A 27,249-nucleotide genomic window follows, 5' to 3' on the forward strand; every position below is an offset into this window, starting at 1 on the left:
ATTACCTTTTATTTCAAGCACTTTTCTCCGTAAGAAAGTATTTAGTGGCTACTGTCCGTTTGTAAAACAATTACACATATAATGAAGACCATTTGGAAGATATAGAAAATAAACTCATGCCATCTAGGGAAAACAAACATTCTTATGTATGTTCTTCTGGTCTGACTGTATATATACACACAGTTTATGCATTCTTCCAACATATACTTCAGGAATACAGAGTTGAACTAGGTGGACATGGTACCTGCCGTCATGAAACTGCTACACTAGCTAATCAAGGAGATAGTCAACATAATAACATAATTATTTAATTATAATTTTGACAAGTGCATATGGCATAAGAGCACAAACAGCTTTAAGGAAGGGAGTAGCATTATCAAATTTGTGAGCAAGTTTCATCAGTGTAAAAAAAAACATTGATGAGGCGCCTGGGTGGCTCAGTCATTAAGTGTCTGCCTTCGGCTCAGGTCATGGTCCCAGGGTCCTGGGATGGAGTCCCACTTTGGGCTCCCTGCTCCGTGGGAAGCCTGCTTCTCCTTCTCCCACTCCCCCTGCTTGTGTTCCCTCTCTCGCTGTGTCTCTCTCTGTCAAATAAATAAAATCTTTAAAAAACAAAACAAAACAAAAAACATTGATATAATGTATAATAAAATGCCTCTGTAATATGCTACGTATGTATGAAAGCCTAGTCTCCAATGTTTGTAAGTTTGTCAAATGTTATTTCTCCTAAATGATACAGAATTGTGGCCTAGCAGAATTGACTACTAATGTGAAGAATCCTTCTGCTTTTAACTTTAGTATGTCAACTTTTTCATTTGAATCTTTTACTTCAGCTACTACTAAAGTGCCAAATTAGTGACATAAACTGCTTATAATGAACTTGCTTATGACAGTACCATATAATAACAGTGTTAAGTAGATTCATTTTATAAATACATGGAAATGCTGTACAAAGTCTAGGCTGTTTTATTTATCAACATAAGTCGTAGGTATAATTTACCTACCTGGATAATTTACATATGTTACATCATTTAATCCTCAGAATAACCCAGTGAGAGGTGGTAACCTCTTTTACAGATGAAGAAATTAATTCAGAGACGTTAATTAACTCGTACTGAGTTACTTTTGTGAAGATAGTATTGAGATGTAAGGCTTGGTTCCAAAAAATCATGCTTTTAATTTTCTTGATATTATGCTCTCTCTTTGTACAGGAGGTCTGAGTGGAAAATATACTCATTTCTCAAATGAGAAAACGGAGGCATAGAAAAGGCTAAGATTTCAAGTATAGTAGAAAGGATACTGAAGTAGTAGTTAGTGGCGGTTCCATGGTGTAATGGTTAGCACTCTGGACTCTGAAGTAGTAGTTAATCTTTTCTTTCTGAACTTCATTTTTCCTGTCTGTATATAAAGAACATTCATCTGTATCAGATTCTACCCTGAAGTGTCCTCTGGTGGTGGTATAACATGGCCAGTGGAGTGCATTCAGAGTTTTCTGCCAATACTTGTACTTCAACTGGAGAAGCTGTGCTTTCATTTGCTTTACATATTGGGCCTTGAAATATACTCAGGTATAACCAAGGGTTATAATACTGACCTACTTTGGGAATAAGAATTTGGGCTTTCAGGCTGGATTCGTTGCTTTACTTTTATTCTAGGTGAGATAAAAAATCACTGCTTTATTATATTTTTCTGTAAAATGAAGTGTCAGGGTCCCATTTTTCTGGTAATAATAATGTAATGAGAATTAAGTTATGTAAGTGACTATTGATCTTGAAGAGTGTTTTTAATAAAACCATGTGTTCGGTTTGTGCATGTGGTTATGATGAAATTTTTTTGTCTAAAGCATTTCAGCTGTAGCAGTATTTGAGTCTTTGTGTAGATATTCATGCTCAGTAGTTTTGGTAAACTAAGGAAAATAAATTTATATTATACAACGAAGGATTTTGATTAGACTAGTAGGAAATTGTGATAATTTGACATAGACCAAGTTATTATTTGTCTATCAGGAAACCTGAAAAATAAAAGATTTTATTAATGATTTTAATGTTGATATTACATAAAGTCAGTTTAGATGACCTATTAATATCTATGGAATTCTTTGATTTCTCAAGACTTTACTAAGGATTTTGTCAAATTTCTGACACTGGCCTAGTTTTCTTAGTACCCAGTTTTATCAAACATAGACTATAGCAGATATTTAGGTTGTAGCAAACATTTTTGGTGACTCTGGAATGGAAAATTGTAATTATCTGAACTGGACCTTCTATCTAGTGCTATTTTTACAAGGCTGCTCTACCTCTACAAATGTTCCTTCTAAATAACTGGTTTATTATAGCCATACTCGTCAGTATTCCAGCACATTTAACTGCTGGTCTCTTCAGAAGGCACATAATTCAACAAGAAGAGCAGTGAGTCATGCCACATCTTGTTTTCATAGGAACACCAAAGCATAAGCATATGTCAGTGTTTGCTTTGGGGTAGGTTTCCCTAGAAAACAGGAGATCAGTGAGATGCTAAATTGCAGTTTTATGTGACAGATGGCTGAAAACAAGGCCATGTGTGAAAGCAGCCAAACTCTTAGATGTTGTGCATGTCAAAACGGGAACAAAAATTATAATGCAGGTTTAATTTCCTTAAATGTGGATCTCAACATTAATTGAGGTATGCAGCTCACCCACAGCCTTGGGTGTGGCCCATGAACATAGCTGCTAACTCTGATCTATAATTTTTATATTTTATTGCCCTGTATGACTGGGTTTTTGGATTGTAACCACCGATGCAAATGAGAGAGAAGGAAACACTTTGGCTATACCATAACTTAACATGTTTTTGGCTTTGACTATTTCTGTCATAACTTTTTGTTTGTTTGTTTACAGAACTTGGCAACACTTTTGGGTAAAGTTTTAATATGCTGGATTTTTTTCTTGCGGATTGGGAACAAAGCTTGTTCTCTGGACAGTCGGTGATAGTTCCTTATCTGTATAGACTCCCTTGCCAGTGACTGTGATGGTTTTTAGAGGCATCCAAGGCCCACACTATCCCCCAAACGTTACCTCTGAGGGCAAGTACACATAATTGCATGCTGTGGTGAGCCTAGGTGTTGTCCTTGTACCTTGGATTCAGTTAAGTCCCAGAGGGGAATTTAGAAAAGAGTCATTGACTTTACCTTAGTAATTCAATACTTTCTCCTTCATCTAGCTTTTTAGAAACAAATGTAGCCATCATCTTGCCTGGGATTGTTGCTAGTTGAAAGAACTGTTTAGAAGACAAGTAGACTTTAGTCTCACTCTGGAGATTTAGGGATGATTCTGTATATTGTGAATGATTTGGAATGGGGTTATTTTCCCCATTTCCCATTATCCCCAGTACTCCCTGATTCTTATGGTAGCCAAGAACTGACATTTTCTGAAATTAGACTGGTGAGTTGGCTTTCACAAAACTATACTGTGTTTAATGTTAGATTCTCTCTCATAAAAGCCTGGAGCCTGGAAGAAGATTATAGTTGTAATTTATGTTCAGTTTTCATGTCATGGGGGGAGGGTAATAAATATAGCTGACACTATAATAGTGTCTATTTATTTGGCAACTACTATTCTGAGGCACCTTACAGACACTTTTTTTCATTTATTTTTCACAATAACCCTCTATAAGATGGATAAATATTGTTACTATTCTTAATCTTACAAATGAGGAAATGTAGAGCTTACACTTAAACAGCTAGTAAATTAGGAGCTAGGATTAGAATCTGGGCAATCTCCTCTTAACTCTGTGACGTACTGGACATTCTAGGGGCTACAGTACTTATCAAAGTGACTTGGCTAACTTAGTTGAATTTTAAAGATTTACCAATGGTTTGCTTGTGTTTGAGGTCAAGGTTAGTATTGGATTTAGTCTGTTTTTAGTCTCTTCCACCTTGTCATAGGTAATAATACATTCCTAGGAGGGATAAAAGAATTACCTAATATAGATACTCAGAATGAAAAAGGTCACTGTATTATACAGACTGTGTTAGAGAGGTATTCATGTTCCCCTGAGTTTGAAGGGACCTTGTGTGTCAGTTAGTCTAGCCTTCTCCTAGGAAAGAATCCTGAAACAATGTTACAGTTCCTGTGTGAACATCACCACCAGACAGCCCATTCCAGTTAGACAACTCTAATTAAGTGAAAGTCCTTTTAATTAAAATCTCACTGTTGGTATTCTGCAAGAGCATTTTAGAAAAGCAGCCAAAAGAGTTAAATATCAGAATAGTTATGGAAGAAAAGAATCATTGTTATCTTAAAAGGAATCAGGAACTTTGATGACAAAGCTTCTTAAGTACTTTTATATTTATTGTAAATAGTTTCGTTTTGTTTTGTATTTTTTTTAAGATCACAGTATAGAGCACGTTGTGTATTTTTAAAGTGGACTATTTCTGATCCTTTGTGAGGTCTCAGGTCCTTCTGTGAATCTAATAAAAAGAAGTAAATATGATAGGAATCACTAAGAGATCTCTTAGGGGGTGCTTAGCACCAACGTAAGGGAGATATCAGATTAGAGGATGTGTATTTCTTTCATTAAAGAGCCTAATACAGTTCAGATTATTTGTCTTAAGAGTTAGGTACTAGTGTTCGGCTTCTCTAAATTTTCGCACATTATCAAGTAGGGAAAATCTCCACCATCTAGTTCAATTTATAATAAGTACTTGCTAGAGGATGTCATTATTGGAACAATACATACAGTAACCTATGGTCAGCATTTCTGGTCTTCTCAGTGATTATAATTCTGTCAAAAGCAAATTTAATGAGATTGAACTTTACAGACATGCCCTGGCCAAAGCCCCATCTTAATTATTATTATTAGGGGGTTTGTTTATTTTATTCCTTTGAGGATATTACTGAATGTATTGTTTTTCAGAAGTTAAAACTAGTTTAATATTGTTTTATGAATGAGCTGTTTCAATTCAGTGAGCCACTATTTGTGTGACCACTGTTAGCTAGCCATTGTGTTTATTATATGACCTGTCAAGCTTCCAGAACTTTCTGTGTTCTCTGTCTTTGAGTAAGATTAGTATTTCTCAAACTGAGGCTTATTATGCATTTAGTTTTTTGAGTGAGGACCAGCATCTCCTTTCCCTCCCTTCTTTGTTTTGTAAATGAAATGGACTAGAACAGAATATATTTTAATGAACTGCACATGAAAATATGTATTTTATTGGTTCATATTTGTTCTAGGTAGGTCATGATATAAAATATATTTCTGACTCTGTATTGTGATAAAACGTTTTACACTGATGGTCTACACCACTTCTACTCACTTGGCAGTCCCTGGACACTGGTGCCAGTTTTAACTGTTTGTTCCTGGTCTCCAAAGAGATAAGTGCTGAAATTGAGAATAAGCATTTAGACATTTTCGAAGCAGTTTGACATTTGATCAGTGGATTTGTCCCATGGAAGGGTGTAGACCAGTTTGGGTGTTACTGAACTTACATGATGAGTCAACGTATGTTGTGAGTTGTGTGCTATTATGAAGCAGTATTCAAGGGTCATGTTCTAATGTATTAGATTCAAACAGTGGTGGAAGGAATTAATTCTCTCAGGACAGTAAGCTTACCTTTTGGTAAAATAGCTAGAATGTGTTGCTAATTTGCTACAGTTTGAGATTTTCTTCCTTTCATAAAAGAGATCTTAGGGTAGAGAATATAATTTATAAGGTTTTATATCATCCCTTTGTTTAAAAAGTTAATACTTTGTTGGGGCGCCTGGGTGGCTCAGTTGGTTGGGCAACTGCCTTCGGCTCAGGTCATGACTTTGTTAACATTGGGAAGCTTTGGAATTCTAATGTAGCCTAAATTTCACAAAATCCATTAAATTATTAGTCAGAAATATAAGCAATACTGTTTTACTTTACAAACAAAATTCAGTGTCTATAAAACAAAGTTTCTTAATAAAGGAAAAATTGAATGCATTTCAGTCCTTTCTGTGTGATGGTATATTGTGATAATTATGTGCTAATTACAAATAATAAAATAACTTAAAAAAATAAACAAATTTATTTATTAATTTAATTTAATTTTAAAATAGGCTCCACGCCTAGTGCGGAGCTCAGTGTGGGGCTTGAACTCATGACTCTGAGATCGAGACCTGAGCTGAGATCAAGAGTCGGATGTTTAACCGACTGAGCCACCCAGACGCCCCAAAATGAATGAATATTTTAATGTTTGCTGGCTTTAAATTTTCCCTTTTTAGGTTTATTTATTATTATCATATTAAATACTTTGAACTAATTTAATGAGATTCAGTGATGAGGATATTGGACAAGATTCTACAGTGAACTGATAAATGTGAAATTAGGGTCTCATCTTAAAGTAATTAAACAAGGGTAGACCTGATGTATCTATGACTAAAATAACCACATTTGATCATTAATTTTCAAGTTCCTGGACTCTGAGTAACTATCTCCAGATTTTTAAAAGACCTAAACATACCCCAGATTATTTTTTGAGGGTTAAATAAATGGAAAAACCTAAGTTGAGACTGTAAAGAATGAAAAGTTTTCATTCCTGTCCTCTCCACAAGACAGCAGACTGACTTTGTTTTCCTAATAAGGCTGTGCTAAATACTGGAATGCTTGTCCTCTTGAATTTTATTGAAATACCTAAAAATACCCACTTTACAAGAAAAGTTTGCAATTTAATGTGTTTAACCTAGACAAAAATAGAAAAAGAGATGTATCTGGAAAAAGTGGCAAAATTCTGCCTCCTATATCAGTATAGGACAGAGAGCATATAAATGTGAACTTCAAAGAGCATTACCTTACACTTTGGATGTATGAAGAACAAATTAGGTATTTTGCTATCTTCCATTTGTATTTTGTTTGTCTCAGTAAATTTAAGATTTTGGGTAAGTTTTAGTTCCTCTTTCTTCCCCTTCTTTTATGGTTAGTAAGTAGGCTTATACTGTTCAAACATATATACAAATTTATTAATATATATGCTAATAGCTAGTTTATTGCTCAACACTGTATTTAGATTTAATCTTCTTTAACTTCAGATGTGGATTTAACTTTCTTACAAAATGAAGTGCTGTGTTTAAGAATATTTGTCCCTCTCACTTACAGGAGTAGAAGACCAGGTCCTTATATTGGCATAAAGTAGTTTTTGTGCTCTGGCTCCTTTTTCTCTCTCTGGCTGTGCCTCTCACTGCCCTAGCACTAGTCTAGCCTCACTGGCACATTCCTGCCTTAGAGTCTTCCTTTACCTTGCTATTTGGTTGGCCTGGAGTTCTCTACTTCAGGTCTCTGCTCAGATTTCATCTTAGTAGAGAGGACTTCTCTGACTCCTTTATATAGAATAACATATCCCTGTCCCTGTTTTGCTTTACTAGACTCTATTTCACTCATTACCATGTGATATACTTGTTTGTTTTTAGTCTGCCTCTCCCAAATAGAATGTAAGCTCCCTCAAAGTAGATAGTGTGTTTCATTGGCCCACTTCCTACAACAACTTGGTGTGTTGTTGTAGGGGCTCCTACAACAAGGGGCTCCAATGAATATTTCTGGAATTAATTAATAAATTAATGAAATAAATTAAGGAAATTGTAACATAGGTATTGCCCTTGAAGTGACATTGGGTATAGGACATATTGGTCAGGAATGAGAAGGTGCTTGGTTAAAATAACTTACAGTAATATAGAAGCCCATACTAATAACAAAGCTGGTAGTTAACAGGAACTAGATTCTGACCATAACATAAAGGGGTGTGTGTGTGTGTGTGTGTGTGTGTGTGTGTGTGTGTGTGTGTGTGCTTGTTTATTAAAAAAATAAGGGCTGATTAAAAAAATCAAACACTATCAAAAATGTATTATTCAGTGACTCGGTATGTATGTGGGTGTATTTATGTATGTAGGTATATATTCAGTGACCTGGTATATATGAATATGTAGCCAAAACCTAATTCAGAAGGAACTGTCATGGTCATTTCCGTAATCTTACATGCTCAGCATACACCACTGTATCACAGGGCATACGTCAGACCTGTAGTCTGATTCATACTGGATTATTGGTAGCATATCACCATTGATAGTTGTAATGGGGAGACTATGATGCCTGTTACTTTATTTTCTCAAGATTGTGAAGAAGAGGAGATAGAAACATGTAGTTCTTGACATACGCACAGGGAGATCTTGTGATGCGGTATCTTGGGATCTACACAGCCACTAACTTCAGAAAATGGTTGCAGTTTTGAGTAGAACACTCAGTTTAGCACCATAGATGATGTTCATTAAGGAGCCTCTAGCTCCCTCCTGCTGGAAAATGAAATTATTAGAGAATTCTTATTGCTATGGGGAAAAATATTCTTCTCTGGAAAAATATGGAAGAATAGATTGGAGGCTCTATAATATTCTTAGAAGGCAGAGAGTTAGAGCTACTTATAAAGCATGTGGAGAACTTGCGTTCAAATCTTGGTTCTGCCTTTTTCAAATTGTGGTCAAATTATTTAACTCATTTGAGCTTCTGTTTCCTATATTTAAAATGATAACAATATTAATCTCTCAGGAATAGTTGAGCTAATCTGTATAATGGGCCAAGTGAAATTATTGGCATTTGTTGGTACTCAACAAGTGATCTTTTTTCATCCATTTCTAATTTGTTGTTGTTTTCTCTTGGAACTTATCCTGGTAGATAATTCGGTTTTATTATAACAGTATATAATAAGAAACAAAATAACTTCTAGAACTCAAGGGTCAAATCTTCTGTATAAGGAGTAGGAAAGTAGTATCTATCACTGCTGACTTTGTGTCAGTTGCAAAGTTGTATTACATTTGTGACCTCATTTTATCCTCAAAGCAATTCCTCAAGGGAAGGATTATCATCCTTGTTGTATCAACAAAGAAACTGTAGAGTAGCTAATTTATTTTTTGGTAACCTAGACATGCAACCTTCATTTAGCTATTTCTCCTATTTCTCAAAGAATTCCTCTGTCAATGAAGATCTTGATAAGAGAAAGCCTGAATATGAAAGGTAGGCTGTGTCTGTCTTTTTAGGGCTCTAAGCTTTTCCTAAAAGAAAGGAAAAAAAATAAGTAAACAAACATTAAGTTTATGAATTGTGCCTGCTTTTGTACTACTTTTATCCTACTGTTCAGCATCTGACGCCTATCAGGGTTTTCCTGAAGCAATGAGTTTTATATGCATTGCTAGAAGTCTGTGAAAATCTAGTTATGCATATAGTTTGTTATTGATGCCTACTTTCCTAATATGAATGTTAACCACATTTGTTATTTAAGGGTATTTTAATTGTATCACTGAAAGAGCCAGAAAAATTTTGTAGATGTATAAATGGAACTCCTGAATTTTCACAGGTAGATTATTTACTTTGCATATCCTATTATTTTTATATTAGCAGTGAAGGACTATGTTGATAAAAATAAATATTCTTTCTACCTGATTGGAGCTGGAAGAGAACCTATATATATATATATATATGATTATTTATTTATTTATTTGAGAGAGAGTGCAAGAGAGAGCAGGAGAAGGGGGAGGGGCTGAGAGAGAAGCAGACTCCCCGCTGGAGCAGGGAGCCCCACATGGAGATGGGGTCCAGGACTCTGGGATCATGACCTGAGCCGGAAACAGACACTTAACCGACTGAGCCACCCCGGTGCCCCAATAAGCTATGTTAAATAGAAGTGATTAGCATTGTGCCCAAAGAAAGATAGAAACCTAGTAGGTTTTCAGAGAATGCAACTCTGTTATCAATTGCTTGTTTATATCAATCCTGAAAGTATTACCATCCATGCCTGATGTGAAATAAAGTATAGAGTTTTGGGGACAAGAGTGGGAAAGAAGGTAATTATACTTTTCAGCTTCTTTTACAGAATGCATGGTGCATCCTTTTTAGTTGCTCTTTTAGAATTTTTTTTGAATTGTATTACTAATAGTTTCATTTACAATATGTAGAAGAAGATGAGAGAGGTTTTTAGTAGCCTTTATCATGTATTAGCAAACGAACTGAGGGTGCTGAGTAGTGGAGTTAAAAATAGTGCTTAAAATGTCATCTTTAATCCAGTAACATTAACTCTGTCTCTTCACCAAGCTTGATATCCGTGCCATGTGGTGTGAATTTTATTTGAATGGGTGATTTGGAAGTTAAATGGGTCATTCAATTGCAAGTAATAGGAAACTTTGAAGTGGAGGGGTTAGAAGGAATTGACAGGTTGTACCCAGCAACCACAGAAAGAATGACAAGAAGCTAAACTCTCATTTCTTACACCTGTCAGTGTCTGAACAAATTGTAATTAGGATTTTTTTATTATGCAGAATAATTGTGAGGCTTAGAGTCCAAAAGAACCATGCTCATATAGAATTATTTCCTAGAAGGTTTGTTATAATCAAAACCATAAAATGATCTAAACCAGAGGTTGGCCACATTTAGTCCCCCACCTGTATATATGAATAAAGTTTTATTGGAACACAGGCATACTCACTCATTTACATTTGTATCATCCTTCTTGCTCTGACAGAGCCTCTAAGTAGTTAAATTGAGATCCCATGACCCACAAAACCTAAAGTATTGACTGTCTAGCCCTTTACAGTAAAGTTTGCCATTTCTTAACAACGGGCATATAAAATAGATTACTTATTTAAAACTTACACTGAAATAGTATTTTCATTGTAAAAGAATTTTACCGATAATAAGAATGCATTATCCTGAACTTTGAAGTTCCTTTTATTTAAACTTGAACATATCTAAAATATAAGAGTTTCTTTAACATTCTTTTTGATAGAAGTTCTTTTATAAATACTAGTTAGAAAAATGCATTTTTTTCCTTCAGTGGTTCTGAGGTTATTTTGAGTGTGGCCATGAGGCAGAATGGACAGACCTAACTTTACCCTGTTAAAAATATTCTTGTGGAAATAAACGTTGAGTAAAAAAATTTCTTCCATCTAGAGTCAAGGAGAAAAATGTGAAATTTTGTATTTATCACACTGTATGAAACTATCTTATTTATTTACTTATTATCTGCCTCCTTCATTAGAATGTAGATTCCAGGCAGGGACTTTATTTGCCTTGTTTACTACTATATTCCCTATAGCTGGAACAGTGCCTGCAGTTCAATAAATATTGATGACTGGAGAGATTGAAAGGGTGATCTCAAGTGAAAGATGTCAAGTAACATATAAAACTGTCACCAAAACTATTCAAATTGATCAGTATTCAGTTTGCATTTCTGAAGATCTTAATAGCATTGAATTTGTGAACTTCCAGCATAAAATATAAAGCCACATACCATTAGAAGAAGAAATATTTGTTAATCTGTTGGCTGGGTGAGATGGATATATAAGAGGGAGGAAAATGTGGACATTGGCATTAAACTTGGCATTAGCAGTCTAAATTATTTAATATTTCTGGGCTTTATTTCTGAAATTAAGCAAGGTATTGTGTATAAGGCCTTTAATTCAGTGTCGAGTTCCTAGTAAGTCCCCAGTAAATGGTAATGTAATGTAATGCTGACGCTGATACTGTCATTATTTGTATGTTGGGAAATACTTGATCATTTTAAATTTGCCTAATGTTCCCTTCTCTATTCTCCCCTCCCAAACCCCCGCTCTGCCCCCAAATAGTGTCGCATGAAGGTCAGGCAAGCTCAGTAGAAGTCCTTTCCTTTTTTCCTCCCACTTTTTCTCCCTCCCTCCCTCTGTCCTTCTCTGGCTTGATTTAGAATTGGTTGATGACAGTTTCTCCTCAAAACCCCATCAACTGCTATGACCATCTGAGAAGGATCTTAGAACAATAGCCCCACATCCTTACGTATGGAAGTAATTATCAAGTGGCAACTGTTTGTTCTGGATTTATCAGAGCCTCTCCCAGGTTCAAGCCAAGCCCAAGCAGAGGGGGTCTTGGGTCTCAGATGGGCTGGCACAATTCCCTTGCTTCTGTCTTCTTCCTGGCTTTCTCTTACTGTTCAAAATCTGTCCAGCTTTAGGTTCCTTCTCCCTTTCGAAAGGAAAAAATATATACTTTATGAGTCCCCGTTAGGTAAGATGGAGAAGGTGCAGAGTGAGAGAGAAATCGAAAGTGAGACTGTGTGTATGAGTACATGTATATGTGGTGAGCACACTCTTTTATAAGCTAAAAGGTGTTATTATACAACTTTTTTGTACTTTACAGAAAATTTAATCCTTACATATATTCTCAAATTGTGTAGAAAAAAGCATGAATACATTGCCATAAGTGATTTAAATGTTTAAGTTTTGAGTTTGCAGTAGAGTAGACTGGAAGTACAATAAAATATGGGGAAATTGTTTAAGGAGACATCCCTCTGCACACTTGAGTGCTCACTTTTTTCCCCTCTGGAGTTGCTTTGTTATTGCAAATTGACAACTTTGCAATTAAAGTGATTAATGATGTACCCTAGTGTTTATGGGTCTTGAGGTCAGTGAGCCCAAAGATGGCCATGCTGTGGGAAACTTAGATAGAGCTCATCTCACAGAAGAGGAACTTAAAAATCCTCCTGTTTTCTGTATGATTGTTTATGAGTTAAGTGTATTAGATATGGTTGAAGGAGTCACCAAGACATAATGAGTAATGTGAATAATTTTTATCAGTCTTAGTTCTGTTGCTTAATTCCTCATTCTTAAATACCAGTGTGAACGTTCATTGGCTATTTTTTTTAACTAAAAGCACATTATTTTATAAAGCAGTATTAGAAAAATGCATTAATTCATTATATAACTTAAATATAACACCATTCATTGGGTGTTCATAAGATGCAGTTTTGTTTGACTCCTTTGAATCTAATCCCTGATAGAACTATTGCTTATTTATGGCATTATTTTTCTTATGCATTATTCTAACCAGGGCATCACAATTCTAGTTTATAATAAAATCCATTATAACATAGAAATCTTTCAACTGTGTAGCCAGAAGTTCTGAAACTGGATGCAATGCACCAGGGATTTTTATTTTGGATGCTGCTCTCACAAAAATCAATCAACTTTCAAAATAGATTGTTCTAGCCACACTGATGGCTTTGTTCTTTGAATTCCATGAGCTGAGGAGAGTATTGGGCCAAGGCACTAGTCTCTCACCATCATGGCTTACTCCTGTACAGTGGCTTCACACTAAGAGAAGAGAGAACAATAAGCAAATTGTTGAGACCATGGCACTAAGCCATTGCCAGGATCTCTGCTGGTTTGAAACACACACTACACAAAAGTGACTTGTGATGATCACTGTGGTTGAAATGGAGATATATTACCCTGTTGCGTATTTTCCAGGATTTGAAGAGAATAATGTAGGACAATTGAAAGGGAGTCAGAGCCTGGGTCCCCAACAAAAAAATACGGAGTTGGGACAGCTAAAATAAAACAGCACTGACATCCTCTTTTGCAGCTTAGACAGGACCACATGGATATTCTGCTTTGCAGCCTTTGCAGAAATGACTTTTGTAAAACCGAATAATTTTTACTAATTATACCTCAGTTTTTAAAACTGCTTATCTATTTAAAAGTCTTTTTAAAAATGATTCACTTTTAAGTAATCTCTGATATTTCTAAAGGAGCAGATACTCAGTATAATTTTTTTTTAAAGAAAGAAAAATCTTAATTTTGAGAAATAGTTTTTCTTATTCATACATTAGGATTTTCTCCTCAGGGAATATAGGAAATACATATTTCAGTTTGGTGAAGGAAATGGGATTTTCCTCCCTTAAACATTGATTACATTATTCTCATAATCTTTGGGTATCTTATTAAACACAGTTAAAGAAAGCACTAGTTTGATAAAGAAGATATTTGGTCTGGCAAAACGTTTCGAGGATTGTATGGATTATAATATTTCTTTTCCTTTATTTTAGCCACTTGTAGGAGACTTAAGTAAACATTTCAGACTTACAAGGATTTACTTTCTTTACTGTTTCTTTAAAATAGCATTTCCCAGAGGGTTTTTTCCCTAACTCCAGTCTTGAGAAAGGTTTCCTAAATAAGTAAGTATTCTAAATAGATTAGTATGCCATACTTCAAAGGGGTATGGACAACAATCTGCAGTATTTTTTTCTTTAGGCATTTAAAGGCTCTGAAAAGTTCTGTGGCTAACATGCTTATATAACTTAAGTTTTCCAGATCTCTTTGGTAACAGAACCTCTTTTTTTGTGTGTTTTGAAAAGTAGCTTTCCGTGAAACATACTTTGAGAAAGCTATAAAAAGTAGTACATGTATGTTTCATAAAACAGAAAACACAAAAGAGAAAAAAACAAGTATCATTCATAGAGAACCTTTACTAAAATGTTAGTCTGTTTCCATCTGCTTTTTCCATGCACTGACCATACTGGTTATGCTATTTTACATCTTCCTTTTTTCATTTAATACCACAAAGTAAGCATGTTATCATGCAATTTGGGATTCTTTCAAAGAATGGTTTTAATCATCGCATGTTTCATCTTGTGGTTTTATTGCAATTAACCATATCCTCATTATTGTGTATTTAAGCTGTTTCCAGTTTTTCACTATTATAAGTTACACTGTAGGGAATGAATATTTTTATACATAAAGCCCTTTCCATATTTCAGGTGGGTTCCTTTTTTTTTTTTTTTCAGGTGGGTTCCTTATGATAGATTCCCAGAAGTTGATTATTATGTCAAAGGGCACGAGCTTTCTTCAAGGCTTTTTATAAATAAATGCCAAATTATTTTTCAAGAGAGCTGTATTAATGTATAGTTTTTCCAACAATGTGTATTCTCACAAACATTATTAACATTTAAAAAATCTGTACACACTTGAGAGCAAAAGGTGGTCTATATCTTTGTTATTTTGTAATAATTAGTAAAGTTTGACTTTTTTAAAGCTGGTACTAATGCTGTTCATTAATTTTGCAGATTTCATTTGTCATGTATTTTAATTTCTCAAAGCACAGTAATTTTAGTGTCATAAGAGTATGTAGTTATACTTAAATATACACTTAAGTAAAAAATACATTACATATAAGATAACTACACTTAAATACTGATCTTTTAAAATGTAACTAATGCATGTTATAGGTACATATACTGTGTGTTAAAAATGTTTTTCCAAATATTTTTAAAGTGGACAGTTTGACCTCTCTTTACTCCAAAAAGCAAAACCACACTCTAAAATGAGGGCCATTTTAGGGGCGCATGGGTGGCATAGTTGGTTGAAGGTCTGCCTTTGGCTTGGGTCATGATCCTAGGGTCCCTAGGGTCCTCGGTTTGAGCCTTGTTTAGGGCTCCTTGCTCAGTGGGGAGCCTGCTTCTCCTTCTTCCACTCCCCCTGCTTGTACTGTCTCTCTGTCAAATAAACAAATAAATGAAATCTTAAAAAAGAAATGTCAATTAAATTTTAAAAAATTTAAAAAAATAAAATGAGGGCCATTTTAAATAGAAGGGTTAAAAAAATTATATGGCTTAAAGTATGAGCTCCTATAAATATTCAGAGGTCAGATGAATACCTGCATGTCATGTGACGAAGTTAACTTTAAGGAAATCTAAATCTATATAACCATTCATTTGGTGGTTATTTAAATATTTAAACCCAAGAAACAAATTTTTATTGCACCTAGTGCCAACTACTTTATTTGACATTTCATTGTAAGTCTGTCTTTTCCCAACAAAATGATGTTTGTGTTTTTAATGTGTAATGGACTCAATTCTGGGATTTTGGGGGTGTGTTATCCATTTTTTTTTTTTTTTTTCTGACTGCTTGTCTTAGTTCAGGTAGTTGCACTGTGAGACTTTATCAGAAGGTAAGCAGGGCAAATAGATTCAAGTTTCAGATTTTAAGTTCTTTTGTGAATTCAAGATTTCAAGCAGTACAGTATTCTTGTTGAACTTCCAATACATAAAGTATTTTAGAACTATTATTATTCTGTGCTTAACAAAATTAAGAGGTTGGATTACAAAATTAAGTAAACTAACCATTCGGAGGTTCTTGTTATTGTTGCTAACATTGGTTAAGAACTAACACCTGGGAAAAACTAAGGGGTTGTTTTCATAGACATAGGATATATGCATTTTATTCTGTTTGGAAACTTGGTGACTGTCAAACATCAAGTTCTTTTTTATAGACTGTTTTTATGTTGCTAGAAGAGTTCCATGCACCTTTAAGTGTCCAGATGAAAAAGGAAACCATCCTGTTATGGCAAACTTCCAATAATGTCTTGGGTGGTTTTAATAAGTAGATCCTTTGTGATTACATCTCATTGTGAAATTTCAATGAAAGGAAGATTCCACTGTTCTGTACTTGAACTTGTTTCCTTTGCTTATTATAATAACCCTATAAGCTAAAAGAGAAATTTTCTATTTGAGAGTACACATGGAAAGTTATGCAACTTCACAGAATATAATTCTATATTGTAGAACCGACTGTTAGCATCCATTGTGGCCTCTCATTAGGTTAGCCAATTATTCAGTCAGTGCTTGCCCTAACCAAATTAGTTACTGGAAAATTCAGTTGCTGCAAAATGTTGATCAGAGTTCATTATTAGGTTATACTTATAGAGATCAAATATCCTATGCTAGCTTCTTCTGTTGGCGATCTGTTAATCTCTATAAGTAAAACAATCTCATGGTTTATAGCTTAAATTGTTATCACTTATTTACATACTGTTGTTACATTTCTTGAATTTTGTACTTGATGTCTTATCTACAGCTGTATTATAAGAAGAGTCACATTGCTTCTGGCATTACTAAACATAATGTACCTTAATACTGGGTAAATAGCCTTTAGCTTTCCCAATCATTTAGTTACTAGACTGCAGCTAGTGTATTGTAATATATAAGAACTGTCAGCCAGCTGTAGCCTATGTAATTTACTTACTCTCAACTTTGAAATACCTCATCTGAAAAATGGGGTTAAGGATAGTTGCAACTTTGGTTATTTGTCATGATTATATGTGATAGTTGCTCCAAATCAATTATTGTTACTATTAGTCCATGCCAACCAAATTGTTACTGTTAGTCCATGCTAACCTAATAAAAAAGCATATATCGGAAATAATTTGAATTTGGAAATATGTTCTATGCATGGAGTTTTGCCCTTCTTTCCTTGTTCTCTCCTTTCCACACTCATTACTGATGTCTTATTACATGCCAGGCACAGTGCTTGTATAGAGACACAAATGGGATATGGTCATTTCTTTCACTGAAATTATAGCCTAATGGAAGAACTTAGTTTAGTTTAGTTTTAGCACAACAAATATATTACCTTGCACAAGCACTTAAGAATATAAATACAAAATAAATACTCATTTCGTGACTCAGTTCAACCAGAATTTATTCATTATCTTCAGAGAGACCCAATATCCTGTGGTCGTATTCCTGGATGTTAGGAGAAAAGGCAGATACTTATTAGAGATAGAGGTTCAGATTAGATATTTCAGGAACCACTCAAGAATGAGAAGGTCTGTTTATTATACTTTTCAGTTTTGGGTGGGGAATAACCTTAATTGAAAGCTTAAACACAGGTGCATTAGGAAACACAATTGGTGTTTGTCTTTCCTCATTTGAGTGTGTAGATAACTAATGAATACCCGGTGTGTAAGGGTATAGGTACTTGCAGCATTTGAGTTACATAAGTTAATTAATTAGTAGAGACAAATAGTCAAGACTGATATGAAACTATAAATTCTGATTATTTAATATATTAAGGTGTATACTAATAAAAATTCCATTAATAAGATGTTTGCAAAAATTTATGTGTTTTTTTTTTTCCTTTTTCTTTTTTTTTTTCCCTTCAGGGCATCTTCTACACCCAAGCCTGAGCCAGTTCCCGTGCAGAAGGTGTGTTTCTCATCTGGTATCACTAGGTACCACTTGATAGTCCCTCCTGAATCACTGTCATTTCCATTCCTTGTCTTAGGCCATACTGACAATTTATAGTTTCAGTACGATTTTCCTTACAGTTCTTTTCCTTTAAAGATTGTGGGGGGTGAGGGATGGAAATCAACACATACATAATTAACATCTGTAATTATACCGATATTATTAAAACATGATTTCTAGTGCCATGTATTATCTAACTTATTTCCATATTTCTTACATTCACATTCACTTTTAATTTGCCTATTCTTTATTCACATGTTTTAAGGAGAATAAATAAGTGGTTACTGAAAATGAGTATCACAAGTCTTTGATAACATTTTATTAGTAACATTAATAGGTTTTTAATTACATTTTCAGAGTATTCTGGATTAGGTTATTGGCAAGTACCTTCTTTCTGTCATATATAACCTCAAATTGTCCCAAACCATTTTTCATAATACAGCTGGTTTATACTTTGGGGGATTTTCTCCTTAATTTTATTTGTGCCTTTCCATTGAATTACTTATACTGATTTGCTGAGACATTAAGTTACTTCCCTCCCCCCCAATTAGCTTTTATTATTTCTACAAGGTTAATTTAGATTACTTATTTTTTTTCTTAAAATTAAACATAATAGGGCTACCTTTGTAGGTTTTTAAAAGAATTTGATTGTTTTCTTTTGGGATGGTAGGGTGAATAGGAATTTATTCTTGAATGTCATAGAAGCTTGACCTTTTGTTTTGTTTTGTTTTTAAACTTCACACTTTCTTTGGGATAGGGTTTGCAAACACAAGCTATGTTAATTTTAGGAGGAATTGATTTTTCTTAGTAGTTAATTTTTCTTTGATAAATGGCAATAAAGAAACATCTAAGATCATTTTTTTCCTCATGTAACTATTAACTATTTATTTTGGAAGAGGGAAAGAATTTTTATTCCATCTCCAAATAATATCTCAAAACATTCCAGAGAGAGAAACAGGTGGATTGTTGAGATTTTTCTTTTAAGCAATATCTTCATTCAAAATAATTCATTAGAATGTGCACATTTCTGAGTTAGATGAGAAAATGATCTTTTCCTTCTGTTTAATTTTTTTTTTAAATAGGAGACTTAGAAATATGCGTTTTCTGCATGAATCAAATAACTGTACTCTGGAGAGTAATTAAACATGTTTGAAAGATGAAATTATAATCAGGACTGTATATTTTAAAATAAATGTTTTGGTTAGCGATATTTTGTTTATTGTGGGGATTTAAAATTTTTTCCTTTTGGAAAATTAAGTGTCTGTTGACATTTATGATGGCATTTAGGCATTTTGATAGTTTTCCTACTCTAGTTCCTAAATATTTTGAAACTTCTTTAATTTTTATAAAAAAATACACTCATCGTGTGCATCTGTGTTATGCATGTTGGGATCAGTTGGCATGCATGTTATGCTCATTGTTTTTATCTAGAAACAAGTAAAGTTTGGGCTGCTAACGGATTGTGTTTCTCTTTTTGAAAACTAGCTATGTGTTCTTTTTAGTGAATCTATTTTGCATGTATTTGGTGTGTTTTTGTGTATTTTTTTTATTTTACATAGGGAGAACCTAAAGAAGTAGTTAAACCTGTGCCCATTACATCTCCTGCTGTGTCCAAAGTCACTTCCACAACCAACATGGCCTACAATAAGGCACCACGACCCTTTGGTTCTGTGTCTTCACCAAAAGTCACATCCATCCCATCACCATCGTCCGCCTTCACCCCAGCCCATGCGAACACTTCATCACATGCTTCCCCTCCACCCGTGGCCGCTGTCACTCCTCCCTCATTTGCTGCATCTGGACCGCATGCTAATGCCAGTCTTAGTGCTGACCAGCATTCGTCTGCACTGAGCGCTGGTAAATCTGCAGTTAATGTCCCACGGCAGCCCACAGTCACCAGCCTGTGTTCCGAGACTGCTCAGGAGCTAGCAGAGGGGCAGAGAAGAGGATCCCAGGGGGACATTAAACAGCAAAATGGGTAGGTCGCCAAGGGTGCTTTCTGCTCTTATCAAAACTCTTCTTTCAGGCAATTTCCAGGAGACAATTTACACCCCCACCCCCAATCAGCAGTTCTTTGAAGGAAAGGAGATGAAGTTTTATTTGCTTCATTAACATGTAGCTTTATAGTATATACATATAGCACTTTCTGCAAGGCAATTATAGGTTAATCAAAACCCAAGTAATGCATTTTGACATGTTATGAACCACGTAACATACTACTCTGTAACTCTTTTCAAGTCCTGGCATAACATGGAGCAGCTGGTACTTACAATGCAAGGCCAACCTTGAGTCTTTCTTTCTCATTTTTTCCATCCTTTTATTAGTCACCAAAAGTTTAAACGGAGTGGTTACAGTTGTGTCAGCTTATGTATCTCACCCTAAGGAGAGGAATTGAGGAGCTTGTAAGAAGCTTTTTTTCTAGGAAGTAGTCTAAAGACAGAAAACAAATTTAGTTTTGACTCATGTCTTCGTAAGATGCATTAGCTTAGGTCAGATAGCCAGCAACATTCTTTTCAGATAAGCTTAAGCTAGAATTTAGTCTGTAAAAGCAAACAGTAATGACAGAACAATAGCATCAGAGGATGCCTCACAAACATCAGAAGCAAATTAGAGAATGTTTTCATTGTAAAGGTTTTTCTAAAATGAATGGATTTACAGAAGTGGACACTAACTATATAATGTCAGTGGAAGTTTTTGAAAATCTGTTCCCTATGATTTTTTTTTCCTTTGAGGCATTTAAAAACATTGGTTGAAGTACATTTTTTCAGCAGCTTCCATTTATAGATGGTCGTCTTATTCTTTTTGGAATTCCGTGACTATACTTGAAGCCAGAATCGTTTTTGTAAAATCATTTTGATCAGATTTATTGTGGCAAAAATGTACTTTAAAAGGAAAACAAAGGGAAATCATCTGCATGCATGATGGTTTTTACCAATGCCAGTTCCCAGGAAAATGTAATTAAAATAATTTCGTGCATAGGTCCTTTCTGAGATAATCCCTTCCGAATGTTAATTCACGTAATGAAGGAGCTGTGCTTTCTGTAGCACTGCTGCCATGGCAACCGTGGGGCTTTGAAAAGAAGGTGGCAGGGCTCCAGGCTGCTGCTGAGAGAAAGAGCAGGAGGTCTGGAAGACCAGCTACTGCTCAGAACATACCATTTTTGTGGTTGTGGGTGGCTTTTTAAAGTTTTGATGTATATATTGAGGAAAATTAGTGTCCTTCAAAGAATGCTATTTCTTCTTTTATTTGAGGAAGAGAAATAGTATGTAGTGTTGAGGTGGGCTTGGTTGTATTTTTTTGTATGTCTATTTTAAGACAATAGAATTTAGAGTGATCAAAGGAGATATTCTGAGAAGATGCTGCCTGTCAAATTGTTGGCCCCGTAGAAAACTAAAAGCAGAAGTTTACTATGTTTATTATATTCCAGTTTCAGTGTAAAAAGATCCACTGGAAGAAGTGTCTGAACAAAAATATTTCTCCTTACTAACATTTCTTGAAGTTTTATAAAATAGTCTTCTTTTTTTTTTTTTAAGGAAAAAAAAAATCTACTGACTCATAAGATACTCTTAATGTACAGGTAAAAGTAAGTTGAGGTTATGGAAAAGTACTACATTTAAAACATGAAAATATGAATATGAAGCTTAAACCTTTGTTTTACAGGTACAACTTTGATGATTAAACTTAAAATGATTTAAAGCTTGTTATTTTCAAACTGAAACCGTAGGCAGTGGTGTAGGAATAAGGCCTCAATGGTGGCTTTTTAATCAGTGGACCTGTGATTACTGAGCATGTGCCTGTGGCTTAGCAGTGTGCAAGAATTCAGGGGAAGGGGGGTTATTACATGTTTTGCATCATTAACAAGCAAAGTATTGCTTCACATTAGCAAAGTGGGTATATTTAAAAATAGGTTGATTTCAAATGTTGTCCACATGTTAGGACAATGAAAACTTGATTAGTCTGAAAACAAAGTGTGGTGTCTAAGACAAATTTGCCATTGACATTTCTCTTACTACATTTAGATTAGAGAAATCAAAAATAAATCACCCTCTTTACTAGTCAGTAATCTGTCATTTTGAAGAATAGGTGTTTTGTGGTGTTGATGAAAGCATTTCCTTCATCAGGTATCAAAGTTTTTTCTGAAATCATTGTCAGACTATTTACTCATTATGTGATTAGTACATTTTTCATATTTCTATAATGTTACAAAAGATCTGCAACAGAACTCTTTCACAGTTGAGAGTTGTGACTTTTTATTGATTACTTTTTATTTTAAAAATAATATATGCCAGTAACCAAAAATTTAAGAGTTCAGAAGGGTATAAAGCTAAATTCTTAAGTTGTCTTTTTCCTCAAAGCAGAAAGATTATTAGTCTTTAAGTGATTTAAAGTAACTGACCACTTTGCCAATCTGGTAGGTGTCTCACCCAGATTTATATGGGATTAATTAACATAAGACACAAATAAGTGTTTCTTCATCATGCATTACTACTGAGAAATTGTTATTCATCGTTAAGTATGAAATCTATAATTATGTTGATAGTTTTAGAAGATTTCTTAATAATGCTATGTAAGTGTTCTTGTTCCTTCTTATAAATAATAATGAACAAGGCACTTTAAGAAATTTTTAATCTTTCTTCTACATATACAAATTATTGGTCTTGACTTGCTATTTTCCTTACTCCTCTCCCTCTTTACTCTACTTAGAACAAAATGAGACTTTATATTCCAAACTGGAAGGAAAGCTATTTTGCATCAAGTAGTTTAAGTTTAATTTACCTTTTCCCTTTCCGTATGCCCTTGCATTATAATGTGCCACTGCTTTCAAGAGGTAAGTCCTTCATGTATCCTTTATTAATTTCAATTTTGTTGGACTGCAATTTCTTCTAACAGTTCCAATATGTTATTTTGAAGACCCTGGCCTTGGAAGATGCAAAATATGATATGATAGTAATATTTTAAAATACTTTTCTCTTTACAGAAAACACAAGTGACAAAGTTAGTATCCACATTACTGGAGAGGAAATATGGTGATTTATATATGAGTAAACAGCATGAATGTGTCTGATTTTTGCAAAATTAAGATTTTGCGAAACAGCTGTCATTTAAAAATCAACATTTAGTGTTTTCAATAAGTTTGGTTTGCATTGCTATGTTGTAGTGAATTGCTTTATGGTAATAAATAATAGTATTTAACTTTTGCCATAAAATATATGTGGGGTTTGCTGTGTAGTGGTTTATAAGACATAATGCTTGGGGGAATGTAATTTGTGTTAGTTAAGACTATTAGAAGACAAAGAGAAAGATAAAAGAGAAAGCATAAACATATGTACCACTAGCAGAAAACATATTATATAAAACTGAATTGTTTTCCAAATTCATATCACAAACCAGTGTTTCCCAGGTTAAAGTCTCTTTAAGAACATTTTTGATTTTTTCAACAATGTTGCTGGAAGTTTTAGACCTCTACGTGTACAGTTGTGTGTCACTGGATGATAGAAAATTTATATATACCTTTGAAATTAATTAAGAGAGATAGTTACTGACTTATTAAATGTCATAGGTAGTTGGCATAGACATTGGGAATCACTGTGGAATACCTTTAAAACCTCACTATTGTATCTGTTGGTCTTGATGGTACACTGGCTGGTGTTTAATAGCCTTAAAAATAGATAAAAATCACATTAGATAACTTAATTTTGTGTTATGATTAGTGTGAGCATATGCTGAAATTTATCATCAAAATGTAGATTAGAATTGGAAATATATAATATTTAACTATTTTAGGCATACCAGAGAATTAACGATCAAATTATTAGAACAACTTTATTCCAGTGTAGCTGTAGTCCCACTAATTGAATAGTTCCATGTTCCATACACATAGGAATATAGCATACCAGTGTACTAGTGAAAGAGCTCAGCCCTAATTTATTACTTAAAGTCTTATACACAAAGAATTTGACTAGTTACTAGATTCCATAACAAACAATTTTACTTGTAAAGGGGAAAAATTGGGACTTGGAAAAATAAAATATAAGTATGTAGGTTAAATATGTATATTTTTAAATTCAGGATTCAGATTCATTTATTAGGTATTACTGTCCATTGTGCTAGGTGCTTCTGGGTGCATTATGTGATTCAATTCTCATTTGAACTTTGAACACTGAGAGGTTACTTAATTTTACAGGTCATGCATCTTGTAAGTGATTAAGACTAAAGCTTAGGTTTTTTGAAGCTAGTTTGAACATGCTTTCCTCTGCATCACCTGACTGTGACCCTGGCTTATTTCTGTTACATTGAACTAGTATTTGTTTTTAATAGTGTTTTTTTTAAGATTTTATTTATTTATTTGAGAGAGAGAGAATGAGAGATAGAGAGCACAAGAGGGAAGAGGGTCAGAGGGAGAAGCAGACTCCCTGCTGAGCAGGGAGCCCGATGCGGGACTCGATCCCGGGACTCCAGGATCATGACCTGAGCTGAAGGCAGTCGCTTAACCAACTGAGCCACCCATGAGCCCTAGTATTTGTTTTTAAATGGGTTGAGTCAGTGTGAATGAATAATGTGCATAAAGTACAGTTGGGTTTGATAGTACTTCTTTTATATATATATCAGTTAGGAGATCTATCCTAACAACAAATCTGTGTTTGTATGGTTTTCAGAGTGACTTTAAATATATTAAACATATGCCCTTACAAGAAGTCTGAAAAAAAAAAGAAATCGTAATCCATTTCAGTGTTCAGGCGAGAGAGGCTTCTGTAGATTGCACTTTGTCCAGGGCACAGGGCAAGTGGGCAGCACAGCCAGGGTTGTGAAGCCAGGTCTTCTCATGGGCACATTGGCACAAATGCCATTGCAGTGTATGATGGGCCGTTCCTCTTGGGTGCCTTTTCTGAAATGCTTGGAGATATTTGTTCGATATATACAAATCGGCATCTTTAGGTTGAAACCAATCAAGTCTCCAGTTGTTGCCACTCTCTACACCATAGAATGTTTCCCTCCCAACTTCACGGTGATATAAAACTTCTCTCCTAAACTTAAAAACGTTTAAATATGTATCTAGAATTCTGTTCAGGGGAGGTTATTTTGAAAGCTATTTCCCGGCTATTTAAAATAGCAATGCAGAGGAAAGTGTGCTTTGCAGTGTGGCTGGAGCAGAGTACATATCAGTAAATATTAAGATCAACTTAGTCCTGCATCCCACCCCCGTAGGGTGAAACTCAGCCCTCTGTAGAGTTTATGAAACTGACTTTGGTATATATGTAGGAAAAACAGCTACACTGAGCAGTCTTAGTATTAAAACCGGTAGGCAGTTTTTGTCACTACATTCATAATGAATTGCTAGTTACTGTGACTAAACTTCATTTCAGGATTGATTCAATAGTGTGTTGACAAACTCTGTAGAGTTTATACTTCAGTCTTCTCTATCCATAATGGTATATCAGTATATTTGTTTTTAATGATTGTACAGTTAATAGGCTGTGTGAATGAATTATGTTTTGAGATTTTCCTTTTTCAGATGTTATTAATGTAGTTCCTTTACATATCATATCAGACATGTCATTTTGGGTAATAATTAGGTCACTAATAATACAAAAGCATGAGTTCCTACAAATCAGTTCTAAACTTACTGAGATTTGCTTGTGAATGAGAGTGGTAATGACAGAGGAGAGTATGAAAATTAAGTGATAGCCCATTATTTATGATCCAGTATGTTTCCTATATTTTCCATTATAATCACATTTTTAAAAAATAAGAGAAAAATCAAATAGCATGTTATTTCTTTATAATATTTGTTTCAGAATAATGTTTTTGGCTTTTTAGGTTTTTATCTTAGTCCCAGTTAACATACAGTTTCAGGTGTATGATATAGTGATTTTTTTGGGGGGGTTAACTTTTTATTTTAATGATTCAGGATAATTTTTGTGAGAAGATTACATTTGCTATTAATATATACTTCACATATTATGTGAGTGAAAGACTTTCTCCCATTCTCTGATTTTAAGTGATTCTAAAATGTTCTGTTTCTACATATTACATCCAGTAATTATTTTATTCTCTGCCTTTTGTTAGGAACATAATAGGAATTTGGATTCATGCTAAAATGAATTAAATCAACCTAGAGATATTTTTAAATAGTGGATCTTTCTCTGTTAACAGTATAGCAGAATTTTGACTAACATTTGTTCATTTTTGTTTGTCTGTGTTTACATGTTTATTTTGAAGCATGATGTTTTGTGTAATATCTTCATGTAAATTCATTGTTTTGAATTTCATTATTTCATTTTTTATTTTCTTCTTTTTCCTTTCCCTTTTCTTTCTTTTTTCTCCCCCCCCCTTTTTTTTTGCCTCATATTCGTCCATTTTCCATTATCCTGGGAACATCAATGTCTTCTCTACTCTATTACATATTTTTTGTGTGTATTATTCCTCCTTCAGTAACCCTGGCACCGTGTAAGTACCTAATCAGTGGTTCCTTTTGTAATTTTCATTATTGTCTCTCTTTAACTTTACATCTTACTTTCAATACCACCAGCAAACTTTGTTAGTGTTTTCTCCATGCAAGAATTTTCAAATTTGTTAAGGAGCCTAAGAAACATGTTTTTCATACTAAAGAACTTCATATAAATCAGTGGGTGTGTTTTCCACTTCGGCAGTGGAAAAAATTAGTAAGCTGAACCTTCAGGGAGATAGATAAGTATTGTAGACCGTGTATACTGGAGTTAGAGACATAGTTTGGGCCTCTCTTGTTTAGTATTTTTTTAAAAGTTTTAATAAAGTCGCTAATTGTGAATATCTATATTTTGAAATAAATTATTTGCTTTTGATAGTTAAATTTATGTTCTAGCTTAAATATATATTTTTTTTTAAGATTTTATTTATTTATTCATGAGAGACAGAGAGAGAGAGGCAGAGGGAGAAGCAGGCTCCCGAGAAACAGGGAGCCCGATGTGGGGCTCGATCCCAGGACTCTGGGATCATGACCTGAGCCGAAGGCAGACGCTTAACCATCTGAGCCACCCAGGCGCCCCTAGCTTAAATATATTTTTAAAAATAAAATCAGTGAGGTGACGCTCTTCTTTTATCATAGTCATCAGAGCTTAGAGTGTCAGAGCCAGAAAAGCTAAGTAAATGTTTAGAAACTTCATATCCCTTAACACAAGGCCTTAAGCTGTGGTGAATATCAGAGAGTCTAAGGTGTACCATGCTTTTTGCAAGTATGTCATGGCTAAAACGTATTCTTAAGTGGTGTCATTTTATTATTCTTATTGTACTTATTCTTAGCTTGACAAGCAGTGTCTTTTAATACAAGTCTGTATTTTTACAGACCAAACCTTTTGTAGGAAATAAAATAATCTTATAGTTGAAATTGGCACCATTTAAGAGTAACTTACATTCACTAATTATAGAGAAATTTAAGCTTTAAGTTTAGTAGCTAAATA

The 27,249-nt window shown here is 34.3% G+C and overlaps 1 protein-coding gene across 15 annotated transcripts in view; it reads left to right on the plus strand.

The window, feature by feature from the left end:
- PDLIM5 (PDZ and LIM domain 5) overlaps positions 1-27,249 on the plus strand; it is a 205,708-nt gene that overhangs the window by 98,115 nt on the left and 80,344 nt on the right. For 5 of the 15 annotated variants that reach the window (XM_027597524.2, XM_027597529.2, XM_027597525.2 and 2 more), the window contains exons 4-5: positions 17,728-17,770; positions 19,699-19,790. In XM_027597524.2, the coding sequence (XP_027453325.1) occupies positions 17,728-17,770; positions 19,699-19,790 (135 nt within the window). Of the gene's footprint in view, positions 1-17,727; positions 17,771-19,371; positions 19,791-22,790; positions 22,808-26,245; positions 26,261-27,249 lie in introns of those variants that run through there. The other 10 variants (XM_027597517.2, XM_027597527.2, XM_027597520.2 and 7 more) reach the window with 5 other exon arrangements.

The sequence above is a fragment of the Zalophus californianus genome, chromosome 2, assembly GCF_009762305.2.
Source record: "Zalophus californianus isolate mZalCal1 chromosome 2, mZalCal1.pri.v2, whole genome shotgun sequence".
Taxonomy (NCBI): Eukaryota; Metazoa; Chordata; class Mammalia; order Carnivora; family Otariidae; genus Zalophus; species Zalophus californianus.